At 39.2% G+C, this 24,642-nt stretch overlaps 1 protein-coding gene and 1 pseudogene across 1 annotated transcript; both read right to left on the reverse strand.

The window, feature by feature from the left end:
• Nucleotides 1–1,403: 1,403 nt before the first annotated feature.
• Nucleotides 1,404–24,223, reverse strand: LOC117248889 (interferon-induced protein 44-like). The gene is made up of 9 exons (XM_078174750.1): nt 24,141–24,223; nt 21,865–21,900; nt 13,758–13,787; nt 13,581–13,614; nt 7,772–7,970; nt 7,383–7,538; nt 5,288–5,456; nt 2,113–2,213; nt 1,404–1,992 (listed from the first exon to the last, which is right to left on the reverse strand). Exons 1-9 carry the CDS (start codon nt 24,166–24,168, stop codon nt 1,810–1,812), a joined length of 936 nt encoding a protein of 311 aa, XP_078030876.1. The 5' UTR covers nt 24,169–24,223; the 3' UTR covers nt 1,404–1,809.
• On the reverse strand, nt 5,463–7,150 carry LOC144466884 (uncharacterized; annotated as a pseudogene).
• Nucleotides 24,224–24,642: the final 419 nt, after the last annotated feature.

Consider the following 24,642-nt stretch of genomic DNA (forward strand, 5'->3'; position numbering starts at 1 on the left):
ACTGGTTTCCATTCGCCACAGCACGGTCTTCTATCTCCCTTCTTCGACCTTCTACCTCCCTTCTCCTCCTCAACAGACGAAGCATTAGCAGAACAAGGTTGTTGTCGTACTGCTGCTTCAAGAATATAAGCAAAACAAGCCTGAAAAAGGCACTAAGAACGGCGTCGTCAAGCATCTTGTTATCCGGAGCGAAGACTACAGTGTTTTCTTCTGGTAAACACATCCGCGATGCCCCCTATCCAATCAGAAACCTTCCCTGCCCCAAACCTTGCACTGACCCAAATAAAGGCGATTAAACTGATCTCTGTGTAAACCCTCATTCAGAATGAATATTTCTCATGTAAACTACCTGGAAAGACTTTAATTCCGAATGATTTCATTCAGATTTATTTCATTCTGAATGAGAAGCCATCATGTAACCGTACCCAGTGACGCTGTGTGAGGGGAGGAGCTTGTCTGGTTGAAAGCTCATTATTTACCTGCCATCGTTTGTATGTAATACAATCAGCACACATGTTTATATATATGTGGCTTCAAATACCTGAAAATGAAACGTAGTATTTTGTTTATCTTGGGTTTTTTTTCTTCTGTGGCTTGTGCAGCGTCAGACTGATACATCCACTCATTTAAACTCTGACAGCTTAAATTCTATTTAAGGAAGTCTAAGCGTAATGAGCATTATAAATGTCTTTTACTTTTTCAGAAAGGGATTTTGTTTTAGTCTTTATTGTGTATTTAAGGGTTAATTTTGATCATTAAAAACAGAAGTTTAGAAAATATATGTTCTCTCAGTCATTAGGATGGGCCACGCCTCAGCTGGACTTTAAATGTGCAGATACAAGATGAATTATTCTTTAGGCTGAGTGTCTTGTACATAAAGAAATGTATTGTCGTAAAATGTTCAACAGTTAATATTTGTATTTTGTACAGAGACATATTTCACGCAACGTCTCAGTGGGTCGACCCACAGCATGGTGTTTTTTAAAGCAGCACATTGTGTATGAAGAGGTTTAAGACTCCGTCCTACAGAGGAGGAAACATCCTGGTTTGAGTCTCGACCACATGTCCTCCTGTGTCTCCTGATTTTGTCTAATAAAGACAGAAATGATTTAATGTGTATTGTTTTAAGTGTTGCTATTTACATAAAGTGTGAGCCTGAAGATGTGTCTCAGTTTCATTTAAACAACAAACTGAGCTTTGATGGCCTGTACTGTAACCCCACCGCCAACATGGAGCACTCTGTTCACAACATTAGCGTGACACCACACACACTGTCTGCCTGTCCAGTGTAACAGACAGAACTCTAACAGAACTGTGACAGAACTCTTTGCTTGGATAAAACCTAGAGAGAACCTTAAACTCTTAAAGAACTCTGATGGATCTTTCACATAATGACGACAGAACTCTGAGAAAACTTTATTTTGACCAAAATCTCACAGAACTTTTAATAGAACACTGATGACACTTTGATAAAACTGTGATGGGAAGTTGACAGAACTCTGACGGATCAGCTCTGTGTATTGAATAAGACATTTTCTCCTTATCCAAGTTTCCCACTTTTCCTCTGTGAACATGACAACATGTATGAGCTCTTAAAGTCCAGGGATTGATAAACTGACATGAGGCTCCACATGCTCATTCAAAGATGTTACTTACAAAAAAAAGTCACTAAGGAGGACTGAGGAGTAAATTGTGTCCACATGTGTGTTGACTCAGCAGAGATAACATTAAATGAAGCTGATCTATAGGAGAGTAAATATTTCAAAGCAATACAAGATGCCCAGGAGCCCCACTGCATTATATTCTGATTTATTTTTCCTCTTTCGTTTCTTCTATTTTGTCAATGAAGTCGTCTCCAAAGTCGATCATTTTTCTCAGTGCGCTCAGGATCAGGGTGTCAACATCATCGTTGATCTCGATTTCATCACTGTAGTTCTTCACAGGAAAGATGCAGTTCATTGGGATTCCCACGGCTGAGCTGAAGTCTTTCATCTGAGGGTTTCAGTCCATAAATTAGCGTGACTCAGTGTTTCTGTGCTCATATAGTACAAATATAGTAAAATAACATGAGGTTATGTTTCTGTTCAGACTCACAGAAAGACAGAACCTTACCTTCTGCTTCACGTGCTTGCTCATGTACACATTCCTCAGGGTCTTCTCAGTTTCAGGACAGGCCTCATCAATTTTGGTGATTATCATCATCTGGGGGATCCCTGCAGACAGAAACACACTCAATATTTTAGCTTTTCAGCCAGTTTCTTTTCATCAGGTCTGACAAACACAAACTCTTAAACACTGACCCAGTAGTGAGGGAGAAAACAGTCTGACTTGAGTCAACCATAAATCTTTTAATCTTTTAAGGTTGAAGCCATGACCCAAAGCTAACGTGATGAGGGTCACAACAGAGGACACACTCTGGATCTCATCATCACCCACAGCTTGTAACACTAGTGTGTCCTCTGTTGTTGACTTGGCTGTGTCTGACCATTATTGTGTGTTTTTCAATATCACCGGTTTTATTCAGCGGGAGACCTCGGTGCGAACTGTGAGGAAGCAATATCTTACCTCTGAAGTGGCTGCAAATTTTATTGAAGTTTTAGATAAATGTCCTCCAGTTATTTTACCTGCTTCCTGCAATTTTATTGTTGAAGATTTTAACAGTAAACTAAAGTCAAGTCTTGATTCAGTCGCTCCACTAAAAACAAAGCTGGTACAAGACAGTCATATTACCCCATGGAGAAATGAAGAAATCAAAAAACTGAAAAGAAATTGCAGGATAGCAGAAAGGAGATGGAGGAAAAACAAATTAACAGTTAACCACCAAATATTCCGTGAGCAACTTAAAATTTACAATAATGCACTCAGACAAGCAAGAAACACTTGCTTTGCCAGTATAATCAGTAATCATGAAAATAATCCCAGAGTCCTCTTCTCCACCATCGACTTTTTAATCAACCCTGATTTTAACAAGTTCCAAGCACAGATTCCCTTTGTGAAGACTTTGCAGCCCACTTGGTAAAGTTGATGGCATCAGATCTGATATTTTATCCCATCAAAATACAGTTCTTAACACATCTGAATGCTTGTTTTTATCTGAGGAAGCACTGGACAGTTTTGTCCTGGTTGATCCTGAGACACTTGGTAGAGTTTTCTTCCAAGTGAAACCAACAACCTGTCTTTTAGACCCAATTCCTACATCACTTTTTAAAACATTTTATGGATTCTTCGAAGATGAGCTTTTAAACATTGTGAATTCTTCTCTTCAAATGGGTGCTTTCCCCAATGCCTTTAAAACAGCAGTGGTGAGACCCCTTTTGAAGAAGAACAATTTAGATCCTAATGTTCTTAACAACTACAGACCGGTATCCAACTTACCATTTTTAAGTAAAATTTTAGAGAAAACTGTTTTTATTCAGCTTAATAATTTTTGTAAATAATAACAACATCTTTGATAAATACCAATCTGGATTTAGGAAGAATCACAGTACAGAGACAGCCCTGCTGAAGATCGTTAATGATCTCAGGTGTAACTTGGACTCACACAAGTTATCAGTCCTGGTGCTACTGGATCTAAGCGCTGCCTCCAACACCCTGTTCTTTTAAACAGACTCCAACAGCTGGTCAGCCTCTCTGGCACTGTTCTTAAGTGGTTCACTTCCTATCTCACAGATAGAAAATTCTTGGTAAGTAAGTCTCTTCAGAGATCCATGAAATTAAATGTGGTGTACCCCAAGGCTCAATTTTAGGTCCCATACTTCTTAATTTGTACATGCTGCCTCTTGGTTGTGTCATCAGGAGACATGGTATTAACTTCCACAGTTACGCTGATGATACACAACTGTACATCTCCATGTCTCCTGATGACACAGGGCCAATTGATGCCCTTTTTAACTGTATCTTGGACATCAAATCCTGGATGGCAGAAAACTTTTTACAGCTCAACCAGGACAAAACTGAAGTTTTACTCATCAGTCCTGAGGCTCAGAGAGAGAAACTTTTATCCAAACTACAGGCATTGTCCTTAAATCCATCAATTCAAGTTAAAAACCTGGGCGTTATTTTTGACTCTGAGCTTACCTTTATTCCACACATTAAGCATGTAACAAAAACAGGCTTTTATCATCTAAAAAACATAGCCAGAGTCCGCCCGTTTCTCTCTCGAGCTAACACGGAGACGCTAATGCATGTTTTTATCTCTAGTCGTATTGATTACTGTAATGCCCTGCTTTCTGGTCTTCCCTACCTATTTAATCAGGCTTTTAACTAATATTTTCTTAGTTTTCTGATGTTTTACTGTCATTGACACTTTTACTTAGGTTTTAATATCATTCTTAGTTGTTTACTGATTTAATGTAATTTTTAGTCTTGTACTGAGGTTTTAATGTCACTCTTAGTCTTTTATTGATGTTTTATGTTATTCTTAGTTTTTAACTCCAGTGTTTCCTCAGTGGGGGCCCTCTGCACTGGGGGCTGTGATTGGCCCTGGCTGCATTGGCGCTGCCTCGTGGGTTGCTTTGACTGGGTCGGGGGGGGCTGCACTCTGCCTTCTTGGCAGTGGTGTGGGCCCCTCTATCTGCCCATGTTGAGGTGGACTCCGTGTTGGTGTCCTGGTGGCCACGGGCTGTGATCAGCTCCCGGTGCAGACGGCTCCCTGCAGTATTGTTTCCTCACCTGGTTGCTCTGCGCTCTGCCACATGTTTTTTATGTCTACATCATGACTGTGTGGGTGGATGGGTGGGTGTGTCTGTGGGTGGGTGCGGGTGGCTGGGGGGTGGATGGGAAGGGCATTTCTTCTAACCATGTAAAGCACTTTGTGCTACATTTTTGTATGAAAAATGCTTTATAAATAAAGATTGATTGATTGATTGATTGATTTAGTCTTTGTTTCTGTCTGACGTGTCATTTTATCAGTTTACCAAAGTATAAAGCTGCCAGGGACCCATAACACAAGAGAAATGACACATACGTCTGTAGAAATGAACACGGCCCATCAGTCATACCATGTTGTTGTTATGTATATAGGTTATGCTGTGGTAAAGCCCTACATCAGCACCACGTGTTGGTGCTACACTTTGTGTTTTAACACCATCGAGCCTCATGGGTAACTGTTGGAGTCTGATAACTGAGATAATCACATCAAGTTAAAGCAGTTGGCACAAACACTTTGAGTAAACTCAGTGTTCTCAGCAGGATGTAACTTCTGTAAATGATCCTTTTTATACAACAGGAATATCAATAGTCTACAAAACTGTGAATGAACAGAATAATTACCAATCATTGATCTTACCCAGGTCCCTGGCCATCTCTCTGATTTCTGCCATCTTCCTCAGAACTGAGTCTGTAATTTCTACTGAGTTTGCAGAAAGAACACACACCAGGACATGAACTCTGTCGTCCAGAGAGGGGGATTTGTTGTAGCTTGGATCAGTACCTGACAGTGGACCAATAGGATTGAACTGGAAAACAATGGAAAGAAAAAAAACATTATATATACATACATACATAGAAGGTGTATATATACATATAGATATATATTTATGTAAAATCACCCCCTCAGGGTGGTATCTGTATCATCCTCGAGCTTGGGTCCTCTACCAGAGGTCTGGGAGTCTGAGGGTCCTGTGTAGTATCTTAGCTGTTCCTAGGATTGCACACTTCTGGACTGAGGCTTCAGATGTTATTCCAGGAATTGGCTGGAGCCACTCTCCTAGTTTGGGGGTCACTGCCCCAGGCGCTCCTACTACTACGGGTACCATGTCAACTTTGACCTTCCACATTTGCTCCAGCTGTTCTTTTAACCCTTGAAACATCTCCACCTTTCCACGTTCCTTCTTTCTGATGTTGCTGTCGGCTGGTATCGCCACATCTACCACCACTGCCTTCCTCTGGTGTTTGTCAACCACCACTATGTCCAGTTGGTTAGCCAGCTGCTGTTTGTCAGTCTGGAAGCTGAACTCTCACATTCCAGTATCCATGTGTGTGGCATTGAGTCGTAGGCTTTCTTATAGTCAATCCAGGCGGCGCACAGGTTGGTCTTCCTGCTCTTGCAGTCTCAGGCGATTGCTCTGTCAACCACTAGCTGGTGCTTGGCTCCTCTGGTGTTACTGCCAATTCCTTCCTGTGCCTCGCCCATGTATTGGCCCATATGCCTAGTTATCTTAGCCTCTGTGATGCCTGACAGGGGCTTCCATGTTGTGGAGAGACAGATTATCAGTTTGTAGTTGGATGGGATGGTCTTTCATGATCAGGACAGTCCGGCCCTGTGTCAACCATCCTGGGTGGGTCCCATCCCTTAGCAGCTGGTTCATCTGTGCTGCTCAGCGTTCATGGAGTGCAGTTAGCTTCTTCAGCCAGCATGTATGGATCATATCAGGGCCTGGTGCTGTCCAGCCCTTCATCTTTGACACTCTTTCCTGGATGTCTGCCATTGAGATGGTTACTGGTTCTTGTTCTGGGAGGTTGCTGTGGCCAGCTCTTAGGGCCAGCTCTTAGGTCCACCAGCCATTGGGCACTGGTGTTGTGTGATGCCTCTCTTTCCCATATGCCCTTCCAGTATGTTTCCATCTCAGCTCTTGGTGGGACTGACCTGCTGTTATTTCCCTGCCACTGAGAAAACACCTTGGTTGGTTCAGTGGAGAACATCCTGTTTATTCTCCTGGCTTCTACTTCTTTGGTGTAAATCTTCTGCCGGGTGCCCAGAGCTGTTAGTCTTTGTTTTTGTTTCAGGAATGGAGAGCCTGTTGTATTTCCTTGGTACCCTTTTATTCACCATGTTACCTTCGTGTAGCCCTGCTAGTTGGCTAACTTCTCTCCGTGTTGCCTTTATCTTGGCCTCTAACCGTCTCTTCCATGGAGGATACTGGTTCTTATGTACTATGTCCATCTTGTATCCAATCATCTCCAGGATTACTGTTGCTGTGCTGTGAATCAGCTTGTTGGTCTCGGTGATGGTCCTTGTAGGGATGGTATTTAGGGCAGCATTCAAATCTTCTAGCAGATCATCTGAAGGTACTTGACAGCTCAGCTTCGGGATTCGTCAGAGACTCCAGGTTTCCAATTTGCTCACGATCTTCCTTCTCAGGTCAGCTGCTCTTTCAGTGAGGCTGTTTGTATCTACTGGGGCTTGGTACCCAATCTTGACATTGTGGATTTACAATATTGTAAATTGTAATTAGTCATATCCAAGGTAGGCAGGTATAGCATTAGGAGTCTTGCCTAAGGAGTGTGTGTGTGTGTGTGTGTGTGTGTGTGTGTGTGTTATAGCTTAAATGTAATGACCAAATTAAAGTTTAAATAAAGTAGCTGTAAGCAAGTGGAAGCAGAAATTAAACATATTCCACCCAGTATTAAGTTTAATGATGTCAAACATTTAACAGTTGTACCATGTAACCCTCTTTCACGTGTCCTTCCATGGTCAGTTTGATGTCTGCAGGACGAACTCCCTGGGTTTCGCCTTCCTCCAAACCCATGATGTCATTGAAGACGATAGGATACGTCCCTTGGTTTCCTTTCCCAATTTTGCTATGATGAGTTTCATACTGTGACACAGAAACAAAATGAAATGCTTGTTTTACTGACAGTGATGCCATGAACAGACGCACAGCTTTGATTTACTAGCTGCAGCTGAGGCTCATGGGTATTGTAGGTTTCTGAGTCATCCAACAAAGTGTAAGTAAGACTATACAGCCAAATTAGTATATTTAGTTAGTTTGATGTATGTTTTTACTGTGTTTCTTTAAACATTTATTTCATTCATTAGAAGGTTTTGCACTTTTTTGGTGAAACTTCTTCTAGCAGTTGTTGCACTGGCCGCAGCAGGAACACACAGTCTGCCTCGTATGGTGCTGACGACAGAGTTGATGAAGCTGGACTTTCCAGCTCCAACAGGCCCGTACAGAAGAACTCGGAGATGGTTGATGTCGTCCCTTTCAGGCTTATAGTCTCGCACATACTGAAGACTTTCTTTGTCTCTGTTTAACGGGAAAAAAAATGGTATGAATATTTTTTTTTAAAGATATATATATTGTACATATTTTATATATATATATATATATATATATATATATATACAGTACAGGCCAAAAGTTTGGACACACCTTCTCATTCAATGCGTTTTCTTTATTTTCATGACTATTTACATTGTAGATTCTCACTGAAGGCATCAAAACTATGAATGAACACATGTGGAGTTATGTACTTAACAAAAAAAGGTGAAATAACTGAAAACATGTTTTATATTCTAGTTTCTTCAAAATAGCCACCCTTTGCTCTGATTACTGCTTTGCACACTCTTGGCATTCTCTCCATGAGCTTCAAGAGGTAGTCACCTGAAATGGTTTCCACTTCACAGGTGTGCCTTATCAGGGTTAATTAGTGGAATTTCTTGCTTTATCAATGGGGTTGGGACCATCAGTTGTGTTGTGCAGAAGTCAGGTTAATACACAGCCGACAGCCCTATTGGACAACTGTTAAAATTCATATTATGGCAAGAACCAATCAGCTAACTAAAGAAAAACCAGTGGCCATCATTACTTTAAGAAATGAAGGTCAGTCAGTCCGGAAAATTGCAAAAACTTTAAATGTGTCCCCAAGTGGAGTCGCAAAAACCATCAAGCGCTACAAGGAAACTGGCACACATGAGGACCGACCCAGGAAAGGAAGACCAAGAGTCACCTCTGCTTCTGAGGATAAGTTCATCCGAGTCACCAGCCTCAGAAATGGCAAGTTAACAGCAGCTCAGATCAGAGACCAGATGAATGCCACACAGAGTTCTAGCAGCAGACCCATCTCTAGAACAACTGTTAAGAGGAGACTGCGCCAATCAGGCCTTCATGGTCAAATAGCTGCTAGGAAACCACTGCTAAGGAGAGGCAACAAGCAGAAGAGATTTGTTTGGGCCAAGAAACACAAGGAATGGACATTAGACCAGTGGAAATCTGTGCTTTGGTCTGATGAGTCCAAATTTGAGATCTTTGGTTCCAACCGCCGTGTCTTTGTGAGACGCAGAAAAGGTGAACGGATGGATTCCACATGCCTGGTTCCCACTGTGAAGCATGGAGGAGGAGGTGTGATGGTGTGGGGGTGTTTTGCTGGTGACACTGTTGGGGATTTATTCAAAATTGAAGGCACACTGAACCAGCATGGCTACCACAGCATCCTGCAGCGACATGCCATCCCATCCGGTTTGCGTTTAGTTGGACGATCATTTATTTTTCAACAGGACAATGACCCCAAACACACCTCCAGGCTGTGTAAGGGCTATTTGACCAAGAAGGAGAGTGATGGAGTGCTGCGGCAGATGACCTGGCCTCCACAGTCACCGGACCTGAACCCAATCCAGATGGTTTGGGGTGAGCTGGACCGCAGAGTGAAGGCAAAGGGGCCAACAAGTGCTAAACACCTCTGGGAACTCCTTCAAGACTGTTGGAAAACCATTTCAGGTGACTACCTCTTGAAGCTCATGGAGAGAATGCCAAGAGTGTGCAAAGCAGTAATCAGAGCAAAGGGTGGCTATTTTGAAGAAACTAGAATATAAAACATGTTTTCAGTTATTTCACCTTTTTTTGTTAAGTACATAACTCCACATGTGTTCATTCATAGTTTTGATGCCTTCAGTGAGAATCTACAATGTAAATAGTCATGAAAATAAAGAAAACGCATTGAATGAGAAGGTGTGTCCAAACTTTTGGCCTGTACTGTATATATATATATAATATGTACAATATATATCTTTAAAAAAATAATATTCATACCATATATATATATAAAATATGTAGTAGCATATGACATAAAACAGACTCACAGAAACACAAAATGAACAATGAATAAAAGAAATCAAGTTATTGTGCAGAATAATTAGTGTTAGAAAGCATCTAGAGATAAATGAGAGCAGGTATAAAGCTAGTACATAGCTGGACTGTGTATAATATGATTTGGCATAAGTGGCATTGAATGAGTGAAACTGCTGTAAAAGCCTCACGGGGGTGTAAATGAGCACAGTTTGCACCTATTCGTTTGGAAAGAGACTGACCAATGGGGAAATTGTAACAGTCGACAGACTAATGGTGTAACTTCAGCAGTTACTCAGTAAGTCAGGGAAAGACTTCATTGTTTAAAGAGCTGAAGAGGTAAAACTCCAGCAACACCTGGAGTAGGCTATACAGAACATCTTGTACTCTAGGGTGCTGGGCAGTAGGCAGCCTTTTGCAGTAATATTTGTCTGAATTACTGAGAGTCCTTAGGTGAAGTTCCCAGGGTGGCGTTGTTAGCTCCTTTTGATCATACTAGTTAATGCCCTTAACAATAACATAACCTCTGCCCTGCCACAGATGTAAAGTGAATATAATATAATCAGTGTGTTTTCTTCAGTGAAAGCTGAAAATAAGAATCATGTTCTCATTACCTCAGAATGAGCTGTTTATATCTACACAGGGAGCAGGTCCTCGTCTACAGAGATCACCATGTTGCACCGCCATGTTTCTACAGTAGCCCAGAACGGACAAACCAAACACTGACTCTAGATAGAGACATTCATGTTTTCACATCAGCCACCATCATTTCCCAACACACTTGGCTCACGAGGGAAGTTTCAGTTAGAAGCAGTGTTTCAATCTTGCCACTATGCCACTAAACTCCACACACTAGACCTCTTCACATGACCCTTTGATGTATGTGGAGTTTTCAGTTTGCTGAAAATGTCCTCTAATATCTATCTTTTAATATTATTTACTGCTTCTATCATGTCAGATATTTTATTCAGTTCAGCTAATTTAATACCTAAAGTATAGTTTTATAAGCTCAGCAGATTTTTTTTTATTTTTATTTTGTCTGTCCTTTCAAAAGTGTTATTGTGGATAATATTTAGTTTTGATCTGTTTGTTTTTGGGGGGGTTTCTTAAAATGATAATGTGTCATAAAATGTTTGCAGTAATGGTTGTAATGACCACAGTACCCATTTGTTTGTGTAAGTCATTCTTGGACTAACTGAGGTTAATAGACACGTTTTGCTTGAGGAAAAATGGAATGTCTGGATACAATTAAAAAAAGTGTGTACTCGCTCCTTGCTTTACACTGGCGTAGATTAAATAGATTAATGGTAAAACTGCTAAACTGAAACAAAATATGCAAAATAACAAGCAAACCAAGACGTAAATAATTCATGCACCATTAGGCTGCAGCACCTTCGCTTTATACACGATCTGATCTGCAGGGGTTAAGCACATACTCAAAAGCCATTAATAAACACACAACACACACAATACAAAATAGCTCAGTATGGCATACATCCCAGGTCCCTTGTTGGAGGAGCGAGGAATGAGGACACATGAGAGCCACTTTCACTGAAGTCTTTAAAGCCACTACAAGGAACTTTTAACTGGATATGCAAAAGTCTCTGGTTTCTGCTGATGTCTGTGCGTGAACTACAACAGCAAATGAGACCATCGGTGTGAAGATAAGCTATTTCTATATAGTGTATATCCATACCTTTGGGAAACTGTGTACGGGTCCGTCGCTTCCAGGACGAAACGATTGACGGCACTCAGAAGGTCACAGGTCATCTTACCTAGCTGCTTACATTTGACTAGTAGTGAAATGAAATAGTGACTATTATAAATAGGCGCAATATGCGCTTGAGCTCATGGGAAATGTCGGCTTCATTCCGGCAAAACACTACCGCTTTTGTCCACAGGGTCGCCAAAATCAACTCAAAATGTAAGTTCCTTGTAGGGGCTTTAATCAACTATCACACCCTGTTTTGGATTAACTGGACACTGCAGCTGGACTGATCTGATACATCACAACATCAGTAAAGTTTCATACTGGAGTGAAGTGACATATAAATTGACATATAAGAGATTAATCTCAACTGCATCACTCCTAACCCTGCATATTTACATATTTGTTTTCTGATTCACTGTCTAGTTTAAAAAACAGCTGTGTAGATAGTAACTCAGCAAAGCAGCACAGACAACTTTATTACAACTCTCATAATCTATTATTTCTCACATTAACTTTTATAATGGAAACAAAGACAGAGAGTCTGTCTGTGAGCAAGAGACACTTTATACACCACTTATTGTCATTTCCATTCAGTTACATGTGAGCAGTGTCCAAAATTTACTTTTTGACTCACCGGCCAAGAAGACTGGTAGATGAAGGAAATCCAACAGTCAAGCTTGTTTTTTACCGGCCAAAGAGATAAACTGCCTTTTTGTGTCATGTGTATATTTGTTTCAGTACATTTCATTGAGATAATAAGGTCTTATGTTGAATACAAACTTTAAGTAGAAAGGTCCACGAGTGTTAGCCTGCTAGGACCGTCCTGATGACACGAGCTTAAAATCTTCTTTGGCTCTCTGCATCAAACACTTACAGTGGGCGGGAGTACTCTCCTTGACAAACTCCTTCAGCCAATCAGCATAACAAACACCAGAGAGCATCTTCTTCACCACCATTGGAGCCTGTCGATAAATTAAGCTTTTGCCAAATCCAGTCAGAAGAATGACAGAAATGTCTTTTCCTCAGAGAAACTCAGTGAGGTCATGTTCTTGTTCTTGTTTGTTGTTATCGACTCTATTTCTACAGTAACTTCACTTATTGCTGTGTTTACTCTGCGAACGTCAGAGTTAGTGCTTGTTGCTTCAGAAGCAGCTGTTACTGTTCTGCAAACTGCGGCCTGCATTTTACTACTAGAACTACAACGCAGTCCCTAAATGGCTGCTTATGTTGTCAAGCACAGCGCAGATCCCTGATTGGCCCCGATTGAATTGTAATTTCTGCAAAGTGTTTGGGGCAGTAGCAGTAGTAGTATAAAAACAGAGTACTGGTCTTTCATATGCAGGTGTTTGTTAAGCAGAGAGAAAACACTACTGCTCCTCTAACTTTGTGTTTTTGTAAGTATGAGCAGTGTGCACGTGAAGCCGACTGATCCATCTGTGATCAGCTGTGATCAGCTGCCGCCATCATCACAGACAGACGTTGCTTCATGAGATGTTTCAGAGGAAACAACATCTCATTCCTCTGAAAACATATTTCCTTGTTTCCTCTCTCCTCACATGGTTTCCTTGCATGTCTCCATGCATCTTCGGTGAGAGGGACTAAGATGCAAGTAAAAGAGGCAAGTGAGAGAAACATGGATGCAGTTTCAGAGACTTGGGATGTTCTCCATGTATAAATTTAGAAATAGGAATAATTACAAATTAAAGAATTGGCTCCTACAATTGTTTTATAACTGGACACACACAAAAATCATATAACATGAGACAGGTAATAATGATGGTGTAATGAAAACACATTTTATTTCTGTAGTTGCCTTGGCCTCTGCCTCTCTTCCTGTTTCACCTGTCTGGTGCTTTTAAAGGGGATGAGAGGAGCTCCTGTGATTGGTTATTACTGAAGCTCACCCCACTTGTTGAGTCTGTGCTAATCAAGTATTCAGGCTCTCTTCCACATCATTCTGAGCTGGGCCCACACTGCTCTGCTGAGAGCACTCAGGTGAGTTTCTTTCTACATTTGTGTATCTAAAGGAAAGTTCAGAGACACACAGCACAGGGACACCACATATGTTTGAGTGAACTCACCCCCAGTTTATCTCCCTCCATTCCTCACTGAAAGCTGAAGAGAAAACTGTGTCATTATTTAGAAAACAAGCAAATAATGTGAATACACAAGTTGAGTAACAAAGTATATTATTCCATATTAATAATGATTATAATAAAACTTGACAGGTTGTTCAAAAAATAAACTTCATATCTTACTGGGAGACGGTGGAGTTGGTGGTGGTACTTCTAGAAAGGAAAACAGAGGAAACATTTAAATAAATTCTGCAACACTTTTCATGTGAGGCCTAGAACATGTTACCTGAACATGGAATTGATAAATATGCAAATATTGCAAGTTATATTGAAGTGTCTCTTAGACCCCATCCCAACTAGGCTACTTAAGGAGGTCTTTCCTTTAGTTAACACTCATATATTAGATGATCAATATATCCTTATTAACAGGCTATGTACCACAGTCTTTTAAGGTAGCTGTAATTAAACCTCTACTAAAAAAGCCCACCCTGGATCCAGAGGTGTTAGCCAACTATAGACCAATATCTAATCTTCCCTTTATGTCAAAGATCCTTGAGAAAGTAGTCGCAGACCAGCTGTGTGATTTTCTCCATGATAATAATTTATTTTGCCGCCTGATGCCGACTCCTACTGCTATTGTTATGAGTCATACCGCCACTGTTTTACAACACATATAATTATCATTGTCACAGACCTGTACTATCATGTGTTAGTACATAAGTGTAAAATACATACCATCATAAACAACTGATATTATTCAGATTTCTATAATTGTTATTGTTGCTGTTGTCATTATTGTTGTTGCTGTGCATCTGTCTCTCAATTCAACAAACGTTATTAGCTTGACATTTAACCTGCTGCCAAAGCACAAATACAATTAAAAGGCAGTGAATAACATTTAAATAATTACACAAATAATAGTCAACAGAGCAAACCATGTATCATAGGTGTACTGTATGTATCAGCTTATCAGATCCTCAGTGATCCTACCCACCCTCTCCACCTAAAAGAGACAGCAGGTAAAACAACAAACTCCTGCAGCGTAAAATTAGAACAACAAGGTACAGCAAATCATTTGTGCCTACAGCACTGACATCAGTAAAATATAGATGCAAGCAGCAATGCTTGGGCTCAAGCCAGTGTGGACCTTTAAAACTTGAGAGCTGGGTGGGATCAAGACCTATGATGGGCGTCCAAATCTCTACCGGGCCACGCTTTTCTTTGGAAACTCTGTCACTTCCTATATGATTGATTTTTGATTGATTTTTTTATTCACGTGTCATGCCACAAGTGGCCCATCCCACATGGGATTACATGACACCAATGAAACATAGAAAAAACATTTCATATGTGACTTCCGGTACACATAACAAAGTTCAACTTTACATAACCACAACACAAAAAAAGAAGACAAAACGAGACATAATCATCTGTACAATGCCATACTTCTTTTGACACAAGCCTTTTCTATAAATTCTGCCAATAAAAATGTTTTATGTTCAAATAACCATGCCAGCAAATCTATATCCTGTCTCATCTCTTCCACTTCCAGTTTGTTAAATAACTTTTCTCTTAAATCATGATAATATGGACAACCCAAAACAAAATGAACTTCATTTTCAGTTTCATTGAGATCACATAAAAAACACAATCTGTCATCCTCATTTGTTCCAACCCAAGGTCCTGTTTCAATATGCAGCGGAAGAATACCTGACCTGAACTGGGCACACAATGATCTTCTCCTCTTAGACAAATTATATTTGACATAATTCTCTACACCAAACTCATTTTTAATGCAACAGAAAATTCTAAGTTTTGGTTTGTTCCAAACCTCAATGGTCCACTTCTGTTTTAGCTGCTGAGAAACAATCTCTTTAATCATTTCAATATCTACCTTCTCCCTATAAATATAAGATTCCTCAAAACCTGTCTTCTGTAATAATAACATTTTCTTGCAAAGTCTACTATCACTTATACCGAGATATCTATTCCATAATCTACACATACACACCACCCACCGAACTTCGCAAGGTTCCCAACCCATATCTCCAGTGATTGCTAGAATAGGTGCATACTTATTAACTCCTAAAAAATACCTAATAGCTCTTTGATGGAGTTGCTCACATCTCTTAGGTTCTTTATAGCCCCATACCCCAGCAGCATAATCCAACACAGGAGAGACACAGGCATCATAGAGTTTAGTGTAGGAAGAGAACCCCATATCTCTTAAGGTTCTTGTCTTAGCAATGACTCCTCCTAGAGCCCTCCCAGCAGACTCAGCAAGCACTGTAGTACCTTTGGCAAAACTCAAATGCTCATTGAGGTGAAAACCAAGATATTTATAAGAATCTGTATATTTCAGGCGTTTTCCCCAAAATAAAACTGAAACTTACTTAAAGCCTGTGAAGGCAGCCTAAAATGCATTATTTGAGATTTTTTGACATTTATTGTGAGTCGCCATTTTTTACACCAAACACTAGCAGCAGTGAGCATTTTTTTGTAGATTTTCCTCTGTTTCTGCAAGTATAACAAAATCATCTGCATATAAAAGGGCACTCACATTTTCCTCACCACATCTCACTCCACATCCTAGTGGTTTGATAACATTATACAAGATTACAAGATTATTTATATACACTGCAAATAACGTAGGTGAGAGAACGTCACCCTGTTTTACTCCCACTGTTGTAGGAAACCATCCTGTCCTTGCATCATTTACCCTGACACAGGCTTCTGGATCACCATAGATTTTCTTCACAGCATTATAGAATTTACCGTTTCCTATAAGTCAACTGTAGGAACATTTTGGGGACATGCTTTAAAGGCTCAGTTAAACGGTCCACTGAGTTTGGGTGATGTTTGAACAAACCTGCATTGATTCATGGCCAAATTTTGCAAAAGGTCATTGCACTTGTTTGGAGCTTGTGGCGCTCCCTATTTACCCATTTCAAAATAATTTAACAGATGTGGTTCATCAATATTATTTAACATACCATGCAAGTTTTGCAATGATTGGTCACATGTCTTTTTTGCATGCGTTGTGCCCCTATGCATTGTTTTGGTCAGATTCATAAAGCTGTGCAGACACCTGATTCTCATTTATTAACCTCGATCATTGTGGTGCTGGGTGCACAGGCTCGAGCCTCATTCCCACACCCACAGTTCATCATAAACATTTGTGCCCCTCCACCACTTATCAGATCTGTCTATGACAAATACAACAAAGAAACAACATGTGTCGCATCATGAGGTTCTCCAACAGTGCCAGAGCAGCCATTATTATGAATATTTGCAGTGTCCTTGACACCAGTTAATCACATTTCTGCAAACCATCATGACAGTAAAATCTCAGTCATTATTATTGAATGTCAGAGGGATGATCAGTGATTCATTTATAGCACTCATGTGGAAACTGACTTTACAAAGTGATTCACAGGATCAAATAAAGTGGTCACTCAGTGGGTGATAATGTGAATAAATGTACCTTTAATTGACATTTTACAGAAAGTTGTGTAAGCTGCAAAAATTATTAAAACAATCAGTGAAGTAGGCAAACAACTTAAAAACAATGTTTTACAGCTCTTATTATTTGATCTGCTCCTCATCTTTCCTGCAGCTATGTGACGTAAAACCATGTGAGGTGTTCATGTTCTCGCTGCACATTCTTCCTTTATAAATACCATTTCAGTCAAAGAAAGCAGCCATCAGTCGAGTGGGCTGGGATGTGAGCTTAGCTTGACATTGTGTCCTGTCTGAACTAACGCTATGTTCAATGTTATGTATAGAAAAAGACATGTGCATTATTTTTATATTTTGTGGGTGCATCTGGCCGCTGGTTGCCACCTTTTCATATAGCCCTGCCCTCACAGCCCTGCTGTGGATGTACACGCCCATAAATGTCCTGAACCCAGAAGAAAATAATAAATCTAGGCAGATACACCAGCATACAGCCAGAGTGGGAGAGAGATTACTGTTGTTTGAGTCTATGCATTTTTTAGGAAAATCCTGGAGAGTATGCCTTTAAGTTTGGCTTGTTTGTCTACACACTCATGGAAAATAAAAATCAGTACATGAGCAAACAGGAATGTGATGAAGAGATGCAAAAACCCCTCAGAGGGGCTTCAACAGGACACAGTAGAAGACATCCAGTACACAAAGTAAAAAATTCAGATCACTAATCATTAATCAGTTTTCATTAGTCAGTTTTCAAAGCTCATAAAGATAACACCAGGGAGATAAAAACAAACCTTCACCAGCTTTCCTGAATTGTGCAGGAGCCAATTTTAAAATATAAGATGTCAGAGCACTCCATATGACTGAACGTCTTAAACCAAACTGCAGCTGAGATGTTTGACAGACAGGAGGCCTGAGTTTATGATTATCTGGGGTAAAATAATTGTGACATTGATGATTGTAGGAATAGTGATCACGAAAATTTGAGGGATGGGTCCTGTTCAGGGAACTGTATGCAGACAGAGCAATCTGTAGTTAGTTGATTTGATAAACACTGATGATGCCTAACAATGGTTGAGAAGACTGAGATTGGTGATTCATAGTGCTCATTTCTAAGGACATAAGATATGAGCAAGTTTGGTAGAATGAGTACTGTTCAAACTAAGTTACAGTAATAAATATATGGATAAACCAAAAGCTCCGTTAGTTAGAGTTTAACATAGGTCAGACTTTTCCTATTTTAGTTATAAATGTGCTGATCTGTTTGTTTGATTTTCAGGATAGAGATTTGTCAGGTTGAACACCCAGAAATTTTTGAAGAGACTTTTGAAAAAATAGTGTCATTAATTTTTATATTTAAAGACTGGCTATTGCTCCCTGGCACAATGCCAAAGAGAAGTCAACAAGTTTTCTTTATATTAATGAGATAATTTATACAGTTAAACAAATCACTTATCTTAATGAGTTCACTGTTTATTACTGTAGCAGTTTTATCAGGGTCTTTGTATAACTTGAAAACTGTTGTGTCATCAGAAAAAATACTTTGGACCAGGCCTGCAGGCCACGTCCAGCCCAGAAGCAATCTTCAAGTGCCCAAGCTAAAGACTGGTATAGATTGGTATGGATTGGTACGGATTGGTATGGATTGATACAGATTGGTATGGATTGGTACAGATTGGTATGGATTGGTACAGATTGGTATGGACTGGTACAGATTTGGACGGATTGGTATGGATTGGTACGGATTGGTACGGATTGGTACAGATTGGTATGGATTGGTACAGATTGGTATGGACTGGTACAGATTTGGATGGATTGGTATGGATTGGAACGGATTGGTACGGATTGGTACAGATTGGTATGGATTGGTACAGATTGGTATGGATTGGTATGGATTGGTACAGATTGGTATGGATTGGTATGGATTGGTACAGATTGGTATGGATTGATACAGATTGGTATGGATTGGTATGGATTGGTACGGATCGGTATGGATTGATACAGATTGGTATGGATTGGTACAGATTGGGATGGATTGGTACAGATTGGTATGGATTGGTATGGATTGGTACAGATTGGTATGGATTGATACAGATTGGTATGGATTGGTATGGATTGGTACGGATCGGTATGGATTGATACAGATTGGTATGGATTGGTACAGATTGGTATGGATTGGTATGGATTGGTACGGATCGGTATGGATTGATACAGATTGGTATGGATTGGTACAGATTGGTATGGATTGGTACAGATTGGTATGGACTGGTACAGATTGGGACGGATTGGTGCAGATTGGTATGGATTGGTATGGATTGGTACAGATTGGTATGGATTGATACAGATTGGTATGGACTGGTACAGATTGGGACGGATTGGTACAGATTGGTATGGATTGGTATAGATTGGTACGGATCGGTATGGATTGATACAGATTGGTATGGATTGGTACAGATTGGTATGGATTGGTACAGATTGGTATGGACTGGTACAGATTGGGACGGATTGGTACAGATTGGTATGGATTGGTATGGATTGGTACAGATTGGTATGGATTGGTACAGATTGGTATGGATTGGTACAGATTGGGACGGATTGGTACAGATTGGTATGGATTGGTATGGATTGGTACAGATTGGTATGGATTGATACAGATTGGTATGGATTGGTACAGATTGGTATGGATTGGTACAGATTGGGATGGATTGGTACGGATTGGTATGGACTGGTACAGATTTGGACGGATTGGTATGGATTGGTACGGATCAGTATGGATTGGTACGGATTGGTATGGATTGGTACGGATTGGAACGGATTGGTACGGATTGGTACAGATTGGTACAGATTGGTATGGATTGGTACAGATTGGTATGGACTGGTACAGATTGGGACGGATTGATACAGATTGGTATGGATTGGTACGGATCGGTATGGATCAGTATGGATTGGTACGGATTGGTATGGATTGGTACGGATCAGTATGGATTGGTACGGATTGGTATGGATTGGTATGGATTGTACGGATTGGTATGGATTGGTATGGATTGGTACAGATTGGTATGGATTGGTACAGATTGGTATGGATTGGTATGGATTGTACGGATTGGTACGGATTGGTATGGATTGGTACAGATTGTACGGATTGGTACAGATTGGTATGGATTGGTACGGATTGGTATGGATTGGTACAGATTGTACGGATTGGTACGGATTGGTATGGATTGGTACGGATTGGTATGGATTGGTACAGATTGTACGGATTGGTACAGATTGGTATGGATTGGTACGGATTGGTATGGATTGGTACAGATTGTACGGATTGGTACAGATTGGTATGGATTGGTACGGATTGGTATGGATTGGTACAGATTGTACGGATTGGTACGGATTGGTATGGATTGGTACAGATTGTACGGATTGGTACGGATTGGTATGGATTGGTACGGATTGGTATGGATTGGTACAGATTGTACGGATTGGTACAGATTGGTATGAATTGGTACGGATTGGTATGGATTGGTACAGATTGTACGGATTGGTACGGATTGGTATGGATTGGTACGGATTGGTATGGATTGGTACAGATTGGTACGGATTGGTACGGATTGGTATGGATTGGTACAGATTGGTACAGATTGGTATGGATTGGTATGGATTGATACAGATTGGTACAGATTGGTACGGATTGGTACGGATTGGTATGGATTGGTACAGATTGGTACAGATTGGTATGGATTGGTATGGATTGGTACGGATTGGTACGGATTGGTACGGATTGGTACAGATTGGTACAGATTGGTATGGATTGGTATGGATTGGTACAGATTGGTACAGATTGGTACGGATTGGTACGGATTGGTATGGATTGGTACAGATTGGTACAGATTGGTATGGATTGGTATGGATTGGTACTACTATTAAACCAGCCCCGGTGCAAAGTTAGTAAAGATCACAGTATTATATTATTTTCATATTGTCTCAGCTGCTGAGACTAAGGGAAGATAATTACTAAAGTCACAAAAACTACACTGTTAACTGTAAATAAGTGCAGCAAAACCTTCGCTAATATAAAACCAATACTTTATCAGTACAGTGTTTATATTAAAGGCTGCTGACTGCTGACGATGTCCAGCCCATCAATATTTCCTGCTTTTAAAATCCAGCCCAGTTGAATTTCTAATTGAATATCCCGGCTTTAGACAGTTTGGTTGAAACATTACTTCTTTTCTTTAATACTTCTTCATTTGTTTGAATGAAAGATAATGGCCCAGAGACTGATTCCTGAGGTACTCCACAAGTGATGTAACATTGGATGGATGAATGTCATTATCGTTATAAGAAACAAAGAACTGTTACCTGTCCTTGAGGTAACTCGAAAACCAAAGAAACTCAGTTTAATTTCCTCCAAGATGGGAAAGTTAATATAGAGGAATGGGATGACTTATAGTATCAAAGGCTTTAGATAAGTCCAAGAAGATTCTCATAGTGCTAGACAAACTCAGAGACAGCCAACATGGTGGAGAGGTTCTTTCTAAACCCGTACTTATAGGTATGTAAAATATGCCGAACCAAATGATTCAACAGTTTTTGAAAAACAGGTTTTTCCAACCCTTTTTCCATGACAGGTAGACTTGAGATTGTTCAGTAATGACTGAGATGAGCTGGATCACCTTCTCTGTAAACTGGAATGATCTACAGCAGTGACAACACATTACATGTGATGGAGTGAATGTCCCTTGTTACGACCCACTTCTGATCAATGCACTGTATAACTGTGTGTAAATTATGGTTATATTTTGGATTTTTAAACTGATCTGCAGCTAATAGTGTATCTTACCTGGATCAGCAATAAAAAGGCTCCTCATCCGTTCCGCTGCAGACAGAAAGGAAGACATGAAGAAAATTATTATTGACATACAGCACACTGGGAGTATATGTTATATACATGTTATATACAGGAGTATATGTTATATACAGGATTATAGTTATATACAGGAGTATAGGTTATATACAGGAGTATATGTTATATACAGGAGTATAGGTTATATACAGGAATATATGTTATATACAGGAGTATAGTTATATACAGGAGTATATGTTATATACAGGAGTATATGTTATATACATGTTATATACAGGAGTATATGTTATATACAGGATTATAGTTATATACAGGATTATAGGTTATATACAGGAGTATATGTTATATACAGGAGTATATGTTATATACAGGAGTATAGTTATATACAGGAGTATATGTTATATACAGGAGTATAGGTTATATACAGGAGTATAGTTATATACAGGAGTATATGTTATATACAGGAGTATAGTTATATACAGGAGTATAGTTATATGCAGGAGTATATGTTATATGCAGGAGTATATGTTATATACAGGAGTATAGTTATATACAGGAGTATATGTTATATGCAGGAGTATATGTTATATACAGGAGTATATGTTATATACAGGAGTATAGTTATATACAGGAGTATATGTTATATACAGGAGTATAGTTATATACAGGAGTATATGTTATATACAGGAGTATAGGTTATATACAGGAGTATAGTTATATACAGGAGTATATGTTATATACAGGAGTATAGTTATATACAGGAGTATAGTTATATGCAGGAGTATATGTTATATGCAGGAGTATATGTTATATACAGGAGTATAGTTATATACAGGAGTATATGTTATATGCAGGAGTATATGTTATATACAGGAGTATAGTTATATACAGGAGTATAGGTTATATACAGGAGTATAGTTATATGCAGGAGTATATGTTATATACAGGAGTATAGTTATATACAGGAGTATATGTTATATACAGGAGTATAGTTATATACAGGAGTATATGTTATATACAGGAGTGTATGTTATATACAGGAGTATAGTTATATGCAGGAGTATATGTTATATACAGGAGTATATGTTATATACAGGAGTATAGTTATATGCAGGAGTATATGTTATATGCAGGAGTATATGTTATATACAGGAGTATAGTTATATACAGGAGTGTAGTTATATACAGGAGTATAGTTATATACAGGAGTATATGTTATATACAGGAGTATAGTTATATACAGGAGTATAGTTATATGCAGGAGTATATGTTATATACAGGAGTATAGTTATATACAGGAGTATATGTTATATACAGGAGTATAGTTATATGCAGGAGTATATGTTATATACAGGAGTATAGTTATATGCAGGAGTATAGTTATATGCAGGAGTATATGTTATATACAGGAGTATAGTTATATGCAGGAGTATATGTTATATGCAGGAGTATAGTTATATGCAGGAGTATATGTTATATGCAGGAGTATATGTTATATACAGGAGTATAGTTATATGCAGGAGTATATGTTATATACAGGAGTATAGTTATATGCAGGAGTATATGTTATATGCAGGAGTATATGTTATATGCAGGAGTATATGTTATATACAGGAGTATAGTTATATGCAGGAGTATATGTTATATACAGGAGTATAGTTATATGCAGGAGTATATGTTATATGCAGGAGTATAGTTATATGCAGGAGTATATGTTATATGCAGGAGTATATGTTATATACAGGAGTATAGTTATATGCAGGAGTATATGTTATATACAGGAGTATAGTTATATGCAGGAGTATATGTTATATGCAGGAGTATATGTTATATGCAGGAGTATATGTTATATACAGGAGTATATGTTATATACAGGAGTATATGTATATGTTTGCTCTGAGACTAAATATTTCAGTAAGAAGAGAATGGTTAATTCACTTCATCATTAGAGAGACAGTTCATTGGTTAAAATGTTTAAACAAACTGTTTCTGAAATTTTCAAATGTGGTTTAATAAAACACAACAACAGCGAGACTGCCAGGAATGCTTTACATCAAACACAAAGGCATTAGGGTATAACTGAACTACAGAACTATGTAAAAACACAAAACAACTTCTTGTTTAATTGAGTCTCACTTCTTTTTAAAAACATATTTATTCCAAATATTTGGTGGATTTAAAGCTTTACTTCAACAATCTGTCCAATCTATCATCTGCACAGTACAGTTTACTGAGAGGAGAAACATCCTTACCAAGAGTTTTTTTAGGTGGCGTGGCCATCTTATAGCTGTCATCGATCTGCAGCAAACAGAAGAACGAACGGACTCTTTATATGTCATGCAACCTTCCTGTGTCATGAACCACATGACTTACAAGAAATGTACTCAATTCTCATCAACCAGTATGGGTGTGTGTTGGGGTGGGATTGTACTGCTATCTTTGTCAGGAACATTTTCAGTGTTAAACCACTGGGTGGGGTCATGAGGACCTCTTGATTTTAAGGGACTAAGAAAACTTAGATTATTATTCAAGATATAAACGTATTAAGTGAAATCTCTCAGGATAAGGACACAGTGAAGACCTGAGCACAAGCTATTGACTATCATCAAACAAGTCCCTATGAATATAAGTATAACTCATCTCTGGTGGAATATTTCCATTTCCATCACAGCTTCTTCCTTGGCTCCCTCAATACTGGACCAACTTCAAACATTGTTCACATCAGTCTCTTTAAACAATTTACAGGGGGAAATG

The sequence above is a fragment of the Epinephelus lanceolatus genome, chromosome 14, assembly GCF_041903045.1.
Source record: "Epinephelus lanceolatus isolate andai-2023 chromosome 14, ASM4190304v1, whole genome shotgun sequence".
Classification (NCBI taxonomy): Eukaryota; Metazoa; Chordata; class Actinopteri; order Perciformes; family Serranidae; genus Epinephelus; species Epinephelus lanceolatus.